This window comes from Rhinopithecus roxellana, chromosome 7 (genome assembly GCF_007565055.1).
Source record: "Rhinopithecus roxellana isolate Shanxi Qingling chromosome 7, ASM756505v1, whole genome shotgun sequence".
Taxonomy (NCBI): Eukaryota; Metazoa; Chordata; class Mammalia; order Primates; family Cercopithecidae; genus Rhinopithecus; species Rhinopithecus roxellana.
Genome location: NC_044555.1, coordinates 67,215,771 through 67,228,835, shown reverse-complemented (window position 1 = coordinate 67,228,835; position 13,065 = coordinate 67,215,771). Strand labels below are relative to the sequence as shown.

At 38.6% G+C, this 13,065-nt stretch overlaps 2 protein-coding genes across 15 annotated transcripts in view; one reads left to right on the top strand and one right to left on the bottom strand.

Moving 5' to 3' along the window:
* The window catches only part of CASK (calcium/calmodulin dependent serine protein kinase), a 403,174-nt gene that overhangs the window by 222,925 nt on the left and 167,184 nt on the right, over positions 1-13,065 (top strand). The gene's annotated exons all lie outside the window — the stretch shown is intronic.
* On the bottom strand, positions 1,120-9,741 carry GPR34 (G protein-coupled receptor 34). Of its 7 annotated transcripts, none has more exons than XM_030933852.1 (4): positions 9,630-9,722; positions 8,895-8,985; positions 7,487-7,574; positions 1,120-2,843 (listed from the first exon to the last, which is right to left on the bottom strand). In XM_030933852.1, the coding sequence occupies exon 4, from the start codon at positions 2,762-2,764 to the stop codon at positions 1,619-1,621; it is 1,146 nt and encodes a 381-aa protein (XP_030789712.1). In that variant the 5' UTR covers positions 2,765-2,843; positions 7,487-7,574; positions 8,895-8,985; positions 9,630-9,722; the 3' UTR covers positions 1,120-1,618. The 7 variants fall into 7 exon arrangements, with proteins under 7 accessions (XP_030789712.1, XP_030789713.1, XP_010367273.2 ...); XM_030933853.1 differs by having other exon boundaries at positions 1,120-2,770; XM_010368971.2 differs by having other exon boundaries at positions 8,895-8,982; positions 9,630-9,720.

Genomic DNA, 13,065 nt, shown 5'->3' with positions numbered 1-13,065 from the left:
TCCTGTTATTTTTGAATGTGCATGAAAATTGCAGAGTTTGCTCCTTTTAATTCTAATTTGCAGATTTTATTGTTGTAAAGTATTTCAAATACCCAGAAATTTAGCAAAAATAATATAATCACGTACCTACTACCTAGATTTAAGACATTAACATTTTGCCATATTTCCTTCAAATTTCTGCAGATATAGCCATTAACTTTAAGTTGGTATATATCTTGTATATATTACCGTACATGTTTTGTATCTTTATTGTATATGTATTGATCCATAAGAATGTGGTATTGTTTTCTACCAGGCATGGTAGCTCACGCCTATAATCCCTGCACTTTGGGAGGCCGAGGCGAGCGGATCACCCTGAGGTCAGGAGTTCGATACCAGCCTGGCCAACATGATGAAACGCCGTCTCTACTAAAAATACAAAACATTAGCCGGGCGTGGTGGCGGGTACCTGTAGTTCCAGCTACTCGGGGGGCTGAGACAGGAGAATTGCTTGAACCTGGGAGGTGGAGGTTGCAGTGAGCCAAGATCGTGCCACTGTACTCCAGCCTGGGCAATAAGAGCAAAACTCTGTCTCAAAAAAAAAAAAAAGAATGTGGTATTGTTTTATGTTTTTATATTTTACGTAAATGATTTCGTGCAGTACATACCCTTTTGCAATTTTGTGGGGTTTTTTTTACTCAACATTGTATTTGAGATATACTCGTGTTGATGCATGTGAAAGTAGTTCATTTCATTGCAGTGCTATATATCATATTCCATTTTGTGAGTAAACCAGTTCACTTCTCCATGCCTTTGCTGATATGTACTTATTTCCAATTGTTTCATATTATGAATGGTAGTTCACTGAGCATCATTACATGTTTCTTGTGTACATATCTGAGTGATTCTGTAAGATGTATACCTTGTAGATGACTTGCTGGATCACAGAATATGCATGTTCAATGTTACTATACCAAAGTGTGTCTGAAATGACCCTATTGTTTATAAACCTGTTTTAAGTAAGGTGTGGTTTTAAGACCTATTGCTAGGCTTTTGAATTGTTAGCTTATCTGTTAATTTTTACTGTACAGTATTTAAATTCTTTCCCTTTTTATCTAAGCAGTGATAGATAGTGAGTGATCTCATTTTTTAATTAGGATTTTATTAATTATCTTCGCATCTATTATAGAGATTTAGGCATAAATGAACACAGTGGCAAATTATACAAGATTTTAAAATGATAAATGAACATATATTTTCTGATACATTGTCGGTTCCCAAATCATTTACTTTTAAACACACTTTAAATTAGTATCAAGTGCTTGATTTTAATAACTACTTTAGTGACATGAGAAATGATGGCACTTTAATTATTTTGCTGTTAAAGTCATAAATTTCACCTAACTTCATAATCTATGTTAAGAGTATTAGCTTAAAAATGTATTTTGAAAAGATTTTACGTAGAGATTTAAAAGATAGTACCTTGAAATGGTTTACAGTTAAGCAAATGAAATATCACAGTTACAAGCAGAGCTTTGAGATCTGACTTTTGTAAATGCTAGAACTTTGTTTCCTAATTTTTTTAGTTCTTCAAAGAATTAAGAGGCTGTATTATATAATTCATTTTAGTATGTTTACCTTAAGTACTTTTACAACTAGACTGTATTTTCGCTGCCACAGATGTATCATGCAGGGAGTATCCTGGTTTAAATTCTGAAGTGCTTTCACTCCTACTTGGTTCACCTTGAAATCGTCTAAAAAGAAGTTGGCACATTATTTTGCGAATGTTACTGGACATCAGGAAATACATGACTGGATCTAAGCAACTATTGAAAGATGAGAGAACCAGCATGATCTCATTGGTTTTGTGAACAATTTCTTTCCAGTAGCAAGACGATACATTTAGCTGTGAAGAAATGTAGATGAATCGAAAGGCATGATAGGGAACAAAACATATAGTAAAAATGATAAGTACAATAAAGGAGTTCCGGGCTGTAGTGGCATATTTACCAGAATTAGGAAATTTTGACCTCCTTTTAGAAATCCTCAATAGATTCTTCCCAATCTTAATATATGAAAGGATTATTAGTAAAAAAATTAGCCAGAACATTACCACAAGAAAGAAGTTAAAAATGGCTTCTCCTTTTGCATTATGCTTATCTCTATAATGGAAACACATTGTGGAATTATGCCCCCCTTTCTTAAGTGTTAAAATAATCATAGTTAGGAATCCACCAAGAGCAAGCATCCATACTATACAGCAGACATAAATACTTTGTTTGGTTGTTACTGCCTTCCGTTGCTGTATAGACCGATTGATTTTTATATAGCGATCCAAACTGATGAATCCAAGCAAAATAATGCTAATGTACATGTTCATATAAAATAGTGTTCCCACAACCTTGCACAGAATCACACCTAGTGTCCACTTGTTTTGGTTAATGTGATACATTATTCGGAAAGGGAGGCAGAAGATGAGTAGGAGGTCTGCAATGGCTACATTAAGTAGATAAATTTGAATGGAATTTCTTTTGCGGTGAATACCCAGAAATACATAGAGGGCGATTATGTTCCCAACCAGTCCCACAATGAAAATAACAGAGTAAGATGTTGTTAACACAGTAGATAGCAATTTTTCATCCATGGGACAGGTAGTAACATTTGGTGTTCCTGAGAAGTTTTGTGGCGGTTGGTCGCTATGACTGGTTATAAAGCGCATTCTGTGGGAGGAGTAAGGCCAGCTGCTGACTGAAGTTGTCGTCATGGTTATGGTGTGACTTCTCATTGTCTTCTGTGGAGATCAAAAAGTGAAAGTGCTAAATGACATATTCCTCACGTGTAGTTCTCATGTCTTCAGATTTTTCCTACAACAGAATGCCAAACATTGAGTCATTTGCTATTTTAATAACAGTTACTTTAACTAAAAGTGTAAATAATAGGCTGGGCCTCCCAGCACACGCCTATGGTCCTAGCTACTCTGGAGGCTACAGCAGGAGGATTGCTTGAATCCAGTAGTCTAAGGCTGTAGTGAGCTATAATTGTGCCACTGCACTCCAGCCTGGGCAATAGAACAAGACCCCATCTCTTTAAAAAAAAAAAAAAAAAAAAAAAAAAAAAGACAGTGTAAGTAATAAATGATTTATTTTCAGACATTGTGAGAAACTTTACTTTTATCCTACTTCATCTAGTAACATTATTGTATCATTAAACAAGCAGCACATAGTGTGGTATCTCATGGAGTTTCATGCTCTAACCTTTCCTGTGGCCGTGGCCTACATTCAAGGTCTGTTTCATGTATTATATTAAAACAACTCAATTTATGAAATCATCTTCTCTTAGGGAAGTTCTTATGGGAATAGAGGTGGTAGTAAAGAGAAATGACAGCTCATATTTCTCAAAGATGAGCATCAGTTTCTCTAAAGGTATGCACAGCCGTAAGAGAGCTGGGCCCACTGCTGGCCCTGCCCAGCTCAGAACCACTTCCTGCCTTGACTTTTTCCCTTGTATGTGGCATTCATTCATTTTGACATGTATTGCTACATGGCATGTGACTTACTGTGGCGGTCTCATTCTGTAAGTGGGAATAAAGAAGAGGATCCTAAATTTCTTTTCAGCCTAAGACCAAGGTAGGGATCTTAGGGCATGCAATTAACATAATAGACTAAGAGAACACAGCACCTGCAAGGTTACACAGACTCTTGTATCAGTGGACAGGAGAAAAAAGTAACCAAACAAAACCAAGTCAGCTGGCAGCTGCTAGTTAGCCACTCCTAACCTAGAAGCATAGAGTAATAACGTAGATGGGAAACAGCATGTGCAATCCAAGATTTTGAAAGTAACCTGACCAAAGCTTAAATGTGCCCTGGGTTCAATAATTTGAGACTTGCTAGAACCTTCAAAGAGATAGTGTTTGAATTCTACTTGTTTGTGGCAGCAGAGAATATTATTTGCAAAGCTACTTATTATTGGCTCAATGACTGCTGTGAAGAGCTTAGTCTGAGAGCTGGTCACAACAAGTAAAGAAAGCGTTTCTGGAGGTCTAATCACATTTCTCTCTTAGAGTGACTGCCCTATTTCTCTACAGCAGCCACTTAGCAGCGTTAACATAAAGATGCCCAGAGCAAGGTTTTCAAAATCAGACCCAACTAACTTGTGACCAAGGGCAAATAACTTAATCTTTTCTATGCCTTAGTTTTCTAATTTGTGAAAATGAAAAATGCATAAGAAGAACTTAATCCTGGCACATAGTGATTGCTTAATAAAAGTTAGCTTTAATAAACACCTCTTGATTAATCTCATTTTAGTAAATATCTCACACTTGGCTAAGTACTCTGTGGGAAAGGAAGGTGAATAAGACAGAGACCCTATTAGTAAACATTCTGGAGGAGTGGACATTCAAACCCTGACTGCTACCATGCAAAGTGGATTTGAATTACATAAATTAAGTCCCTGATTTGATCTTATACACAGAGAAAAATAGCCTTTCTTAAAGCTCTACCCATAATTTGATTAAGAACAAAGCATTTTGGTAGAGGGTAACATTAAGGTTTAAAATGTTGTAAAGTTGGGGAGCATTGATTCCACAGAAGAGGAACTGGCTGGTGAAGAGGAAGTTATGTAATCCCTGGTAAGAGCCTGTTTCCAGAATTCAGGAAAGTGGAGGGAGAAAGGAAGGGAGCGAGGAAGGACTGAGTCTAGTCTGTCGTGTGTCTCAACTGCAGGGAGACAAATTTCAGAAAGTTTATAGAAAGATATAGGCATGTTTCTTGTGATCTTAGATTCTGGTTTTTTTGTTTGTTTGATTTGATTTGTTTTGTTTTGAGACAGAGTTTTGCTCTTGTCACCTAGGCTAGAGTGCAATGGCGCAATCTCAGCTCACTGCAACCTCCACCTCCTGGGTTCAAGTGATTCTCCTGCCTCAGCCTCCTGAGTAGCTGGGATTACAGGCACCCACCACCATGCCTGGCTAATTTTTGTATTTTTAGTAGAGATGGGGTTTCACCATGTTGGCCAGGCTGGTCTTGAACTCCTGACCTCAGGTGATCCTCCCGCTTCGGCCTCCCAAAGTGCTGGGATTGCAGGTGTAAGCCACCATGCCCAGCCTGTGATCTAAGATTCTGAAAGGAAAGGGCAATCTAGAAAGAATGTCAGGCTGCCAAAAATGAAACTGATAATGCAACCTGCATTACCAGGAAATGGGTGTCTGTAGAGGGACCACCTATATTGTATGGTTATCTAGGGAGCTCTCATAGGTTTAGGGAATTGAGGCACAGGAAGTGATGTGATTCTGAGAGCTCAAGTAGCTGAAATGACATGAAAAACTCACCTGTAAGTAGTTATTTTTGATTTTTTTTCTTCTCTCATGCTAGATTTTAAGTTCCATTAGGATTAAGAACCAAATCGGCCGGGCGCGGTGGCTCAAGCCTGTAATCCCAGCACTTTGGGAGGCCGAGACTGGCGGATCACGAGGTCAGGAGATCGAGACCATCCTGGCTAACACGGTGAAACCCCGTCTCTACTAAAAAATACAAAAAACTAGCCGGGCGAGGTGGCGGGCGCCTGTAGCCCCAGCTACTCGGGAGGCTGAGGCAGGAGAATGGTGTAAACCCGGGAGGCGGAGCTTGCAGTGAGCTGAGATCTGGCCACTGCACTCCAGCCTGGGCGACACAGCGAGACTCTGTCTCAAAAAAAAAAAAAAAAAAAAAAAGAACCAAATCAATTTTGTTTGGTTCTCTGTACCTAATGCTTAGCACAATAAATAATACTAAATCAAAGAGGGAATTTATTAGAAATACATATGAAGCTCTACATGTGGATATTAAAAGCAGCTGTACAAGTACAGGAAGAGCTTTAGCTGCATTAACAAACACAATTGCAATTGCTCTATCAGTAGCGTAGTGTGGTGGCAACGAAAAACCCATCTTTAGTTAGATATGTGGTGTCTGAAATGAAAATTGTTACTACTAAACTGCTTCCATCCCAAGCTGGTAGGATCTCACCTTTAATGTAGTGTTTGATTCATAGCAGCACACTTAGAAAAGGCCATGGACAAAATGGAGAGAAGAACTCAAATCATGTCATAGAAGCAAATTGAAGGAAATAAGCACCTTACCTTGAAGATGAGAATGCTTTACAAAGCCATAGAGAAAAGGGTTTCACTTTGTTATATGTGTCTTCGCAAAGCAAAACAAGAACCAATGATAGAAATTGCAGAGACAGATGTTGCCTCCTTTTAAGGAAATCATTTTTTTCTAATGAAATGATCTCTCTTGGGAGGCAATATAAGGATCTTACCACTGGAGATTTTTGAGACTACCACCAACTGGATTCTTTGTAGAAGGGATTATAAGTGGTTCTCAATCCTGGCTACATATTAGAATCCTTTTGAGGGCTTTTTAAAGATACCAGTGCTTGGCTCCTTCCCCAGATACTCTGATTTAATTGGTCTGGAATGGGTTTCAGGCACTGGTTTCCTTTAAAAGCTTCTCAGGGGATTTTAATGTGCAGTCAGAATTGAACCCTTAAGCTAGATGACCAAACCATTAACTAATATTTATTTAGTACTTTCTGTGTACCAGACATTGTGTTAAACACATTTATGTTACTTCCTTTGCATAATCCTTGCAATACTCTGTGAGGTAGGTATCACAAAAGAGGGAATGAAAGATCAAGAGGTTGACCAGGTACAGTGGCTCACGCCTGTAATCTCAACACTTTGGGAGGCTGAGGCTGGAGGATCACTTGAGACCAGGAGTTCAAGACCAGCCTGCCAGCCAAGGCAACATAGCAAGAACCTGTCTCTAAAATAAAAAAATAAAGGAAGAAAGAAAGAAAGTTCAAGAGGTTATGATCTTTACTCTTGGCCACACAACTCTTTTTTTTTAAGATGGAGTCTCACTCTGTCACCCAGGCTGGAGTGCAAATGGCGTGGTCTCAGCTCACTGCAACCTCCGCCTCCTGGGTTCAAGCAATTCTCCTGCCTCAGCCTCCCAAGTAGCTGGGACTATAGGCATGTGCCACCACACCCAGCTAATTTTTGTATTTTTAGTAGAGACGGAGTTTCACTGTGTTGGCCAGGCTGGTCTTGAACTCCTGACCTCATGATCCGCCCGCCTCTGCCTCCTAAAGTGCTGGGATTACAGGCATGAGCCACCGCACCTGGCAAGCCACACAATTCTTAAATGACAGTGCCCAAGGTGGGACTCAGATCTGACTTTCAGAGCCCATGATGCTTTTCACCAAACCTCACTCCTTTTCACATAGGATCAGCATTTTCTTGATTAATATTGAGTTCTATCAGCAGTATTTTGACATGATTCCTTTAACATACACTTTAACAATTTTAAGAACAGATTATGCCATCTAGCTTTACTTCTTTGGAAAGGGTGTTAGTCTTCTTATTTGCTATGTCCATTATTATAAGGAAGTAAATCTAGAGTTTACAGAATCACAAATCGTTCATCAGAATGATTGCCACTACCCGCAGAGCATATCTTTTTAAACTTACTTCTAGACCCGATAGCCATAATCAGGATGTCTCCAGAAAGCTGTTAGCACAAAGCACATATCCTGAAACCATTTGCCTCAGCTCTAATCTGCAAGTAAAATAAGTAATAGTTGGATGGTCTGTCAATAAGCATTTCTGGTTTTGCTTTAGTCTTCAGTTTAAAGAGAATAAAGCAAAGCCAATGCATTTGTTTACATTATAATAGTGGCCATCATTTACAACCATGTTTTAGACAGCTAGCATACAATTATTGATTCACAAATTGACAGCTGGGCACCATGATTCATGCCTGTGATCCCAGCACTTTGGGAGGCTGAAGCAGGAGGATCACTTGAGTTCAGGAGTTCTAGACCAGCCTGGGCAAGATGGTGAAACCCTGTCTCTACAAAAAATATAAAAATTAGCTGGGTATGGTGACACGTGCCTGTAGTCCCAGCTACTCAAGAGCCTGAGGTGGGAGGATCACTTGAGCCTGGGAAGCAGAGGTTGCAGTGATCCGAGATCACTCCACTGTGCTTCAGCCTGGGTGACAGAGTAAGACCTTGTCTCAAAAAAATAAAAAAAAAAAATTTTTTTTTTAAATTGGCTTGGCGCAGTGGCTCATGCCTGTAATCCCAGCACTTTGGGAGGCCGAGGCAGGCAAATCACTGGAGGCCAGGAATTCGAGACCAGCCTGGCCAACTTAGCGAAACCCTGCCTCTACTAACAATACCAAAAAAAAAAAAAAATTTAGGAGGGCGTGGTGGCACGCACCTGTAGTCCCAGCTACTCCGCAGGCTGAGGCTGGAGAATTGCTTGAACCCAGGAGACAGAGGCTGCAGTGAGCTGTGCATGCCACTGCACTCTAGCCTGGGCAACAGAACGAGAGTCTGTCTCAAAAAAAAAATTTTTTTTAATTAAAAATCACAATTAGATTCTGTTTTAAACTTGGTGACTGGTTTTTTTTCTCTTTTGAAGTTGGTTGATACATTACAATGTCATTCACTATATAAGGCTATTTATTGATACTTTTAAATTTACTTGTTTGATATGTTAAGAATTGCTTGTGAAGATAAGAAACAAACCACTGTGTTTACATAGGGGATTAATTTCCCAGTGGACATTGCTTGTGACCCATGTGCTATCTATATTGAAGTGGTCACAATAGTTTTGTAATAGTGGATAATGTTTTTTAAATGTTGTTACGTGGCAAATCCTATTCACAAGTTCAAAAACATAGTTTAGCGCATTGTACCCTCGCACCACCACCTACTCCTGCAGTTTTTTTTTCAACTGGCTCATGTAGGAGTACTGGACCCAGAGGGCAGGACCCAACAGATTCCACTGTGACTCCAGATGAGCAGAAGCTTTTAAAATGCAGTTTGGGTATGTTTGTGAAAATATCACATTGCTATGTTGAAATACATACCTATTTGGTAATAGTCGCAACCTTTCACCGTTTTTAGTTTGACTTGATAATGACAATCTATTCAGGGCATGCTTCAAAATTGCATTAACTGCTGTATACAAAATGAAAATTGAAAACATATTACTTTAGAAATAATACTATTAGTGATGTGTTAGGTTTTGTTACAAATTTAACTGTGTCCATAAAAAACACATTTTTAAAAATTATTATTTGAACTAAAGCATATTTCGCTTTCTCTGTTATCTAATATTCACCTTATTTACTTCTGAAACACCAAACTTAAATGTTATATGGTTTGGTAATACTATAAAGTAGTAATAATATAATAAAGAAAAGACAGTAATAGAAAATAGGGAGACAGCATAACTTAATAAAGTCAATAAGTTGTAATTTATAATACATTAGAAATAAAATGTACTGCATATGAAAATAACTTTTAATTCATGCAAGTAGATCTGCAAATCTTGATGGCAGTATCAATAATGTGACTATATTGACAGTAGGAGCTTAAATACCTTGAATGTCTTAAAGTACTTAAAATAACTAAAAAGGCAGTCTCATTTGAAATCAAGGCAGAGGCGTCATTCAAGCAATTTACTCAGTAGTTCTAAAAGCAAAGAACTGCTGACATTACAGTAGCCTTATCACCATGAATCACGTTTCACTTTGAATGTTCAGATAATCAAATTTTAGCTGAAATAAAGGTTGATTTATAGAGCTGAAATCAATACTCACAGTACAGGTTCGCCTGAAGTAAAAGGAGCTGAACCCCAAGCTTCCTTAGACACTGAGACTCGTCTTGGTTGTGTCAGCTGGGCTCTTCCATCCGGTCGTGGTGCAATTGGTTGGGGTTCTCTTCTTTTTTATGTTCACATGTGGTGGTAGGGTTTTTTTTTTCCCTTCTTTTTTTTTTTTTTTTCTTTTTTCATTATGACAACTCTCAGATTCCTTTTGAAAATATTAAAAAGCCCTGCTACCATGGAACAACTTTAAGCTCAACCAACACTGAACTTTAGGAAATTATTTATATCTTCTTTATGAATACCTTCCAACTTGATAATTGTGGAAAGTTTTTCTCCCCCGCCCAAAATTTAAAAGCTTTATAAATTCTAAGCAGAAATATGTATTTTCTATTTTTTGTAAGAAATGATACATAATATGCTATATGGACTTTCAAACCACAAGCACTGAATTTCTGTTTCTTTTTGGATTTGTTTTAGAAAGTAAGTTATTCAGATAAAGTGGCATTCCTTTATTGAATTATAATAACATTAATGATGAATTACTTTACTCTTTTTTAAGTTTTACTTCATTTGTACATTATTTTAGCATATTTCCATGTATTCCTTTAAGACCTTTGCTAAAACAATCTTGTGTTATTAGGACTAGATGAGATTTCTGATGGTGTTCTCCCCTTTTTATCACTATGATAAACTCTCCCAAGCAAATTAAAACATCACCTATATTTTAAGCAAAATAATGATGGGATTCTGCAGTTTTGGTTTTCATGCTAGTCCAAAATTTAACCACTATCTGTCCAACTATGTAACTGCTGACCGTGCAGTTTAGTGTTACTTCCCTTTTTTTGTTGCCATTTGAAATGAAGAAGTTAGTTTTCATTCTCCCCATAAGTGTTGTCCTGCGGCTTTGTTTACACTAAATACTTGACTCATTGGGCTGTATCTAACATTCTAATTATTTCTGGATACACTCTTCTGAACATGATATTCTCCAGAGCTTTTTGTTTGTTGTAAATATGATATATGGGACAGGATATTTTTAAATTGCTAGAATAAAAATGTTTTGCAGCTCTTACTTCCCCTCAGAACCTCTGAGAAGGAAGGTGGTTACTGTATTGGTCTGGCAGGATTTTCTTTTATTGTGGTACAATATGTAACATTAGATTTACCATCTTAACCTTTTTTTTTTTTTTTTTTTTTTTTTTTTTTTTGAGACAGAGTTTCGCTCTTGTCGCCCAGGCTGAAGTACAGTGGCATGATCTCAGCTCACGGCAACCTCTGCCTCCTGGGTTCAAGCTATTCTTCTGCCTCAGCCTCCTGAGTAGCTGGGATTACAGACATGCGCCACCATCCCTGGCTAATTTTTGTATTTTTAATAGAGACGGGGTTTTGCCATGTTGGTCAGGCTAGTCTCGAACTCCTGACCTCGAGTGATCCACCCACATCAGCCTCCCAAAGTGCTGTGATTACCGGCATGAGTCATCGTGCCCAGCCCCATCTTAACCATTTTTAAGTGTACAATTCAATAGTGTTAAACATATTCACATTGTTGTGCAACAGTTTCTAGAAGTTTTTCATCTTGCACAACTAAAACCCTTTACCACTAAACTATTTCTCTCCTCTTCCGCTGCCCTTGACAATCATGATTTGTGTTTCATTGATCTTGACTATTTTGGATACTTCATATGAGTGGAATCACACAGTGTTTGTCCTTTTGTGACAGGTTTATTTCACTTAGTGTCATATCCTCGAGGTTCATCTGTGTTGCAGCATGTTACAGGATTTCCTTCTTTTATCAAACTGCATTATATTCCACTGTATATGCACCACATTTTCCTTATGCATTCATCTGTTGATGGAGTTTTTGGTGGCTTCCACCTCTTGATTAATGTGAATATTGCTGCAGTGAACATGAGTATGCATATATCTCTTCAAGATCCTATCAGGAATTTTTTAATGACTAAATAGGCATTTACCTATGTGCATTCTATTTCATATAATCTAGTATGAATATAATTTTTCTATATTATTTTCCTATACCTAAGCCAACCCTTTTCAAAATACTAATTGTTTTAATCTTCAGTTTCCTCATATTGTGACCACATTTTCTCCTCAATGTGAGTCAACACAGCTACCACCAGATTTGAGTATAATCTTTTTCTAGTTATTTGTTTATATACGCCTTTTCCTGTTCATTCTGGACTTTCTGGTTTGTCTCTGTGTTCTTAGCTCATTTTCGGTATGTCCTTTTCCCTTCACGCTTCCTCTTTCTCTTGTTGAGATTGTAAGGTATTTATTTATATAAAGATAGAAGTAGAAAAGAATAAATGTATACGTTTGTTTGGTGCCATCTATTACTGATATCACCGTTCTCTTTAAATCCCAACCCCGGTTAAATTCAGCTCACCACCTATTCCAGGCCTAAAATGAAGACTGCTGGATACAAACACTCAAAGATGCTGATTGGTCTTGCTTCAAATTCATGACTATAAACCTCAAGTGGGCCCATGGGCCGCCAACAATCCTGGTATATTTCCTTAGTCCAGTGGTTCTCAAAACAGGTCCCAAATGAGTTGCATCAACATCACTCAGAAGCTTGTTAGAAATGTATGTTCTTAGCTGGGCATGGTGGCGCACGCCTGTAGTTCCAGCTACTTGGAAGGCTGAGATGGGAGGAGCACTTGAGCCTAAGAGTTTGAGTCTAGCCTGGGCAACATAAGAAAACCTTGTCCCTGAAAAAAAAAAAAGAAAGAAAAGAAAAAGGCTGAGTGTAGTGGCTCACGCCTGTAATCCCAGCACTTTGGGAGGCCGAGGTGGGCAGATCACCTCACGTCAGGAGTTCAAGACCAGCCTGACCAACATGGTGCAACCCCGTCTCTACTAAAAATACAAACATTAGCTGGGTGTGGCGGCACGCGCCTGTAATCCCAGTTACTCAGGGGGCTGAGGCAGGAGAATCGCTTGAACCTGGGAGGCAGAAGTTGCAGTGAGCTGAGATCGCACCGTTGCACTCTAGCCTGGGTGACAGATCGAGACTCCATCTCAAAAAACGAAAAAGAAAAAAATGCATGTTCCTGACCTCATCCCAGACCTGTGAGCCAGAAATTCTGGGGATGGGGCTCAGCAACCTGTGTGATTCTGATGCTAAGGTTTGAGGACCACTGTTTAATCAGTTCATTCTCCTATTCCTTGAAAATACTTTTTCACACCTGTACTCTTCTCAGACTGCCAGGAACCCCCCTCCTTCCTCACTCCCACCTGGTGACCACTTTTTATTTCACCAAGAGAATAGAAGCGCTCAGAAGAGAACTTTATTGTCTTCCAGTGTCCATCTCTGCTAGTATATACAAATGTCTCTCTTTAAGAAACAAAAACCGGGCACAGTGCTTCATGCTTGTAATCCCAGCACTTTGGCCAGCTGAGGTGGGCAG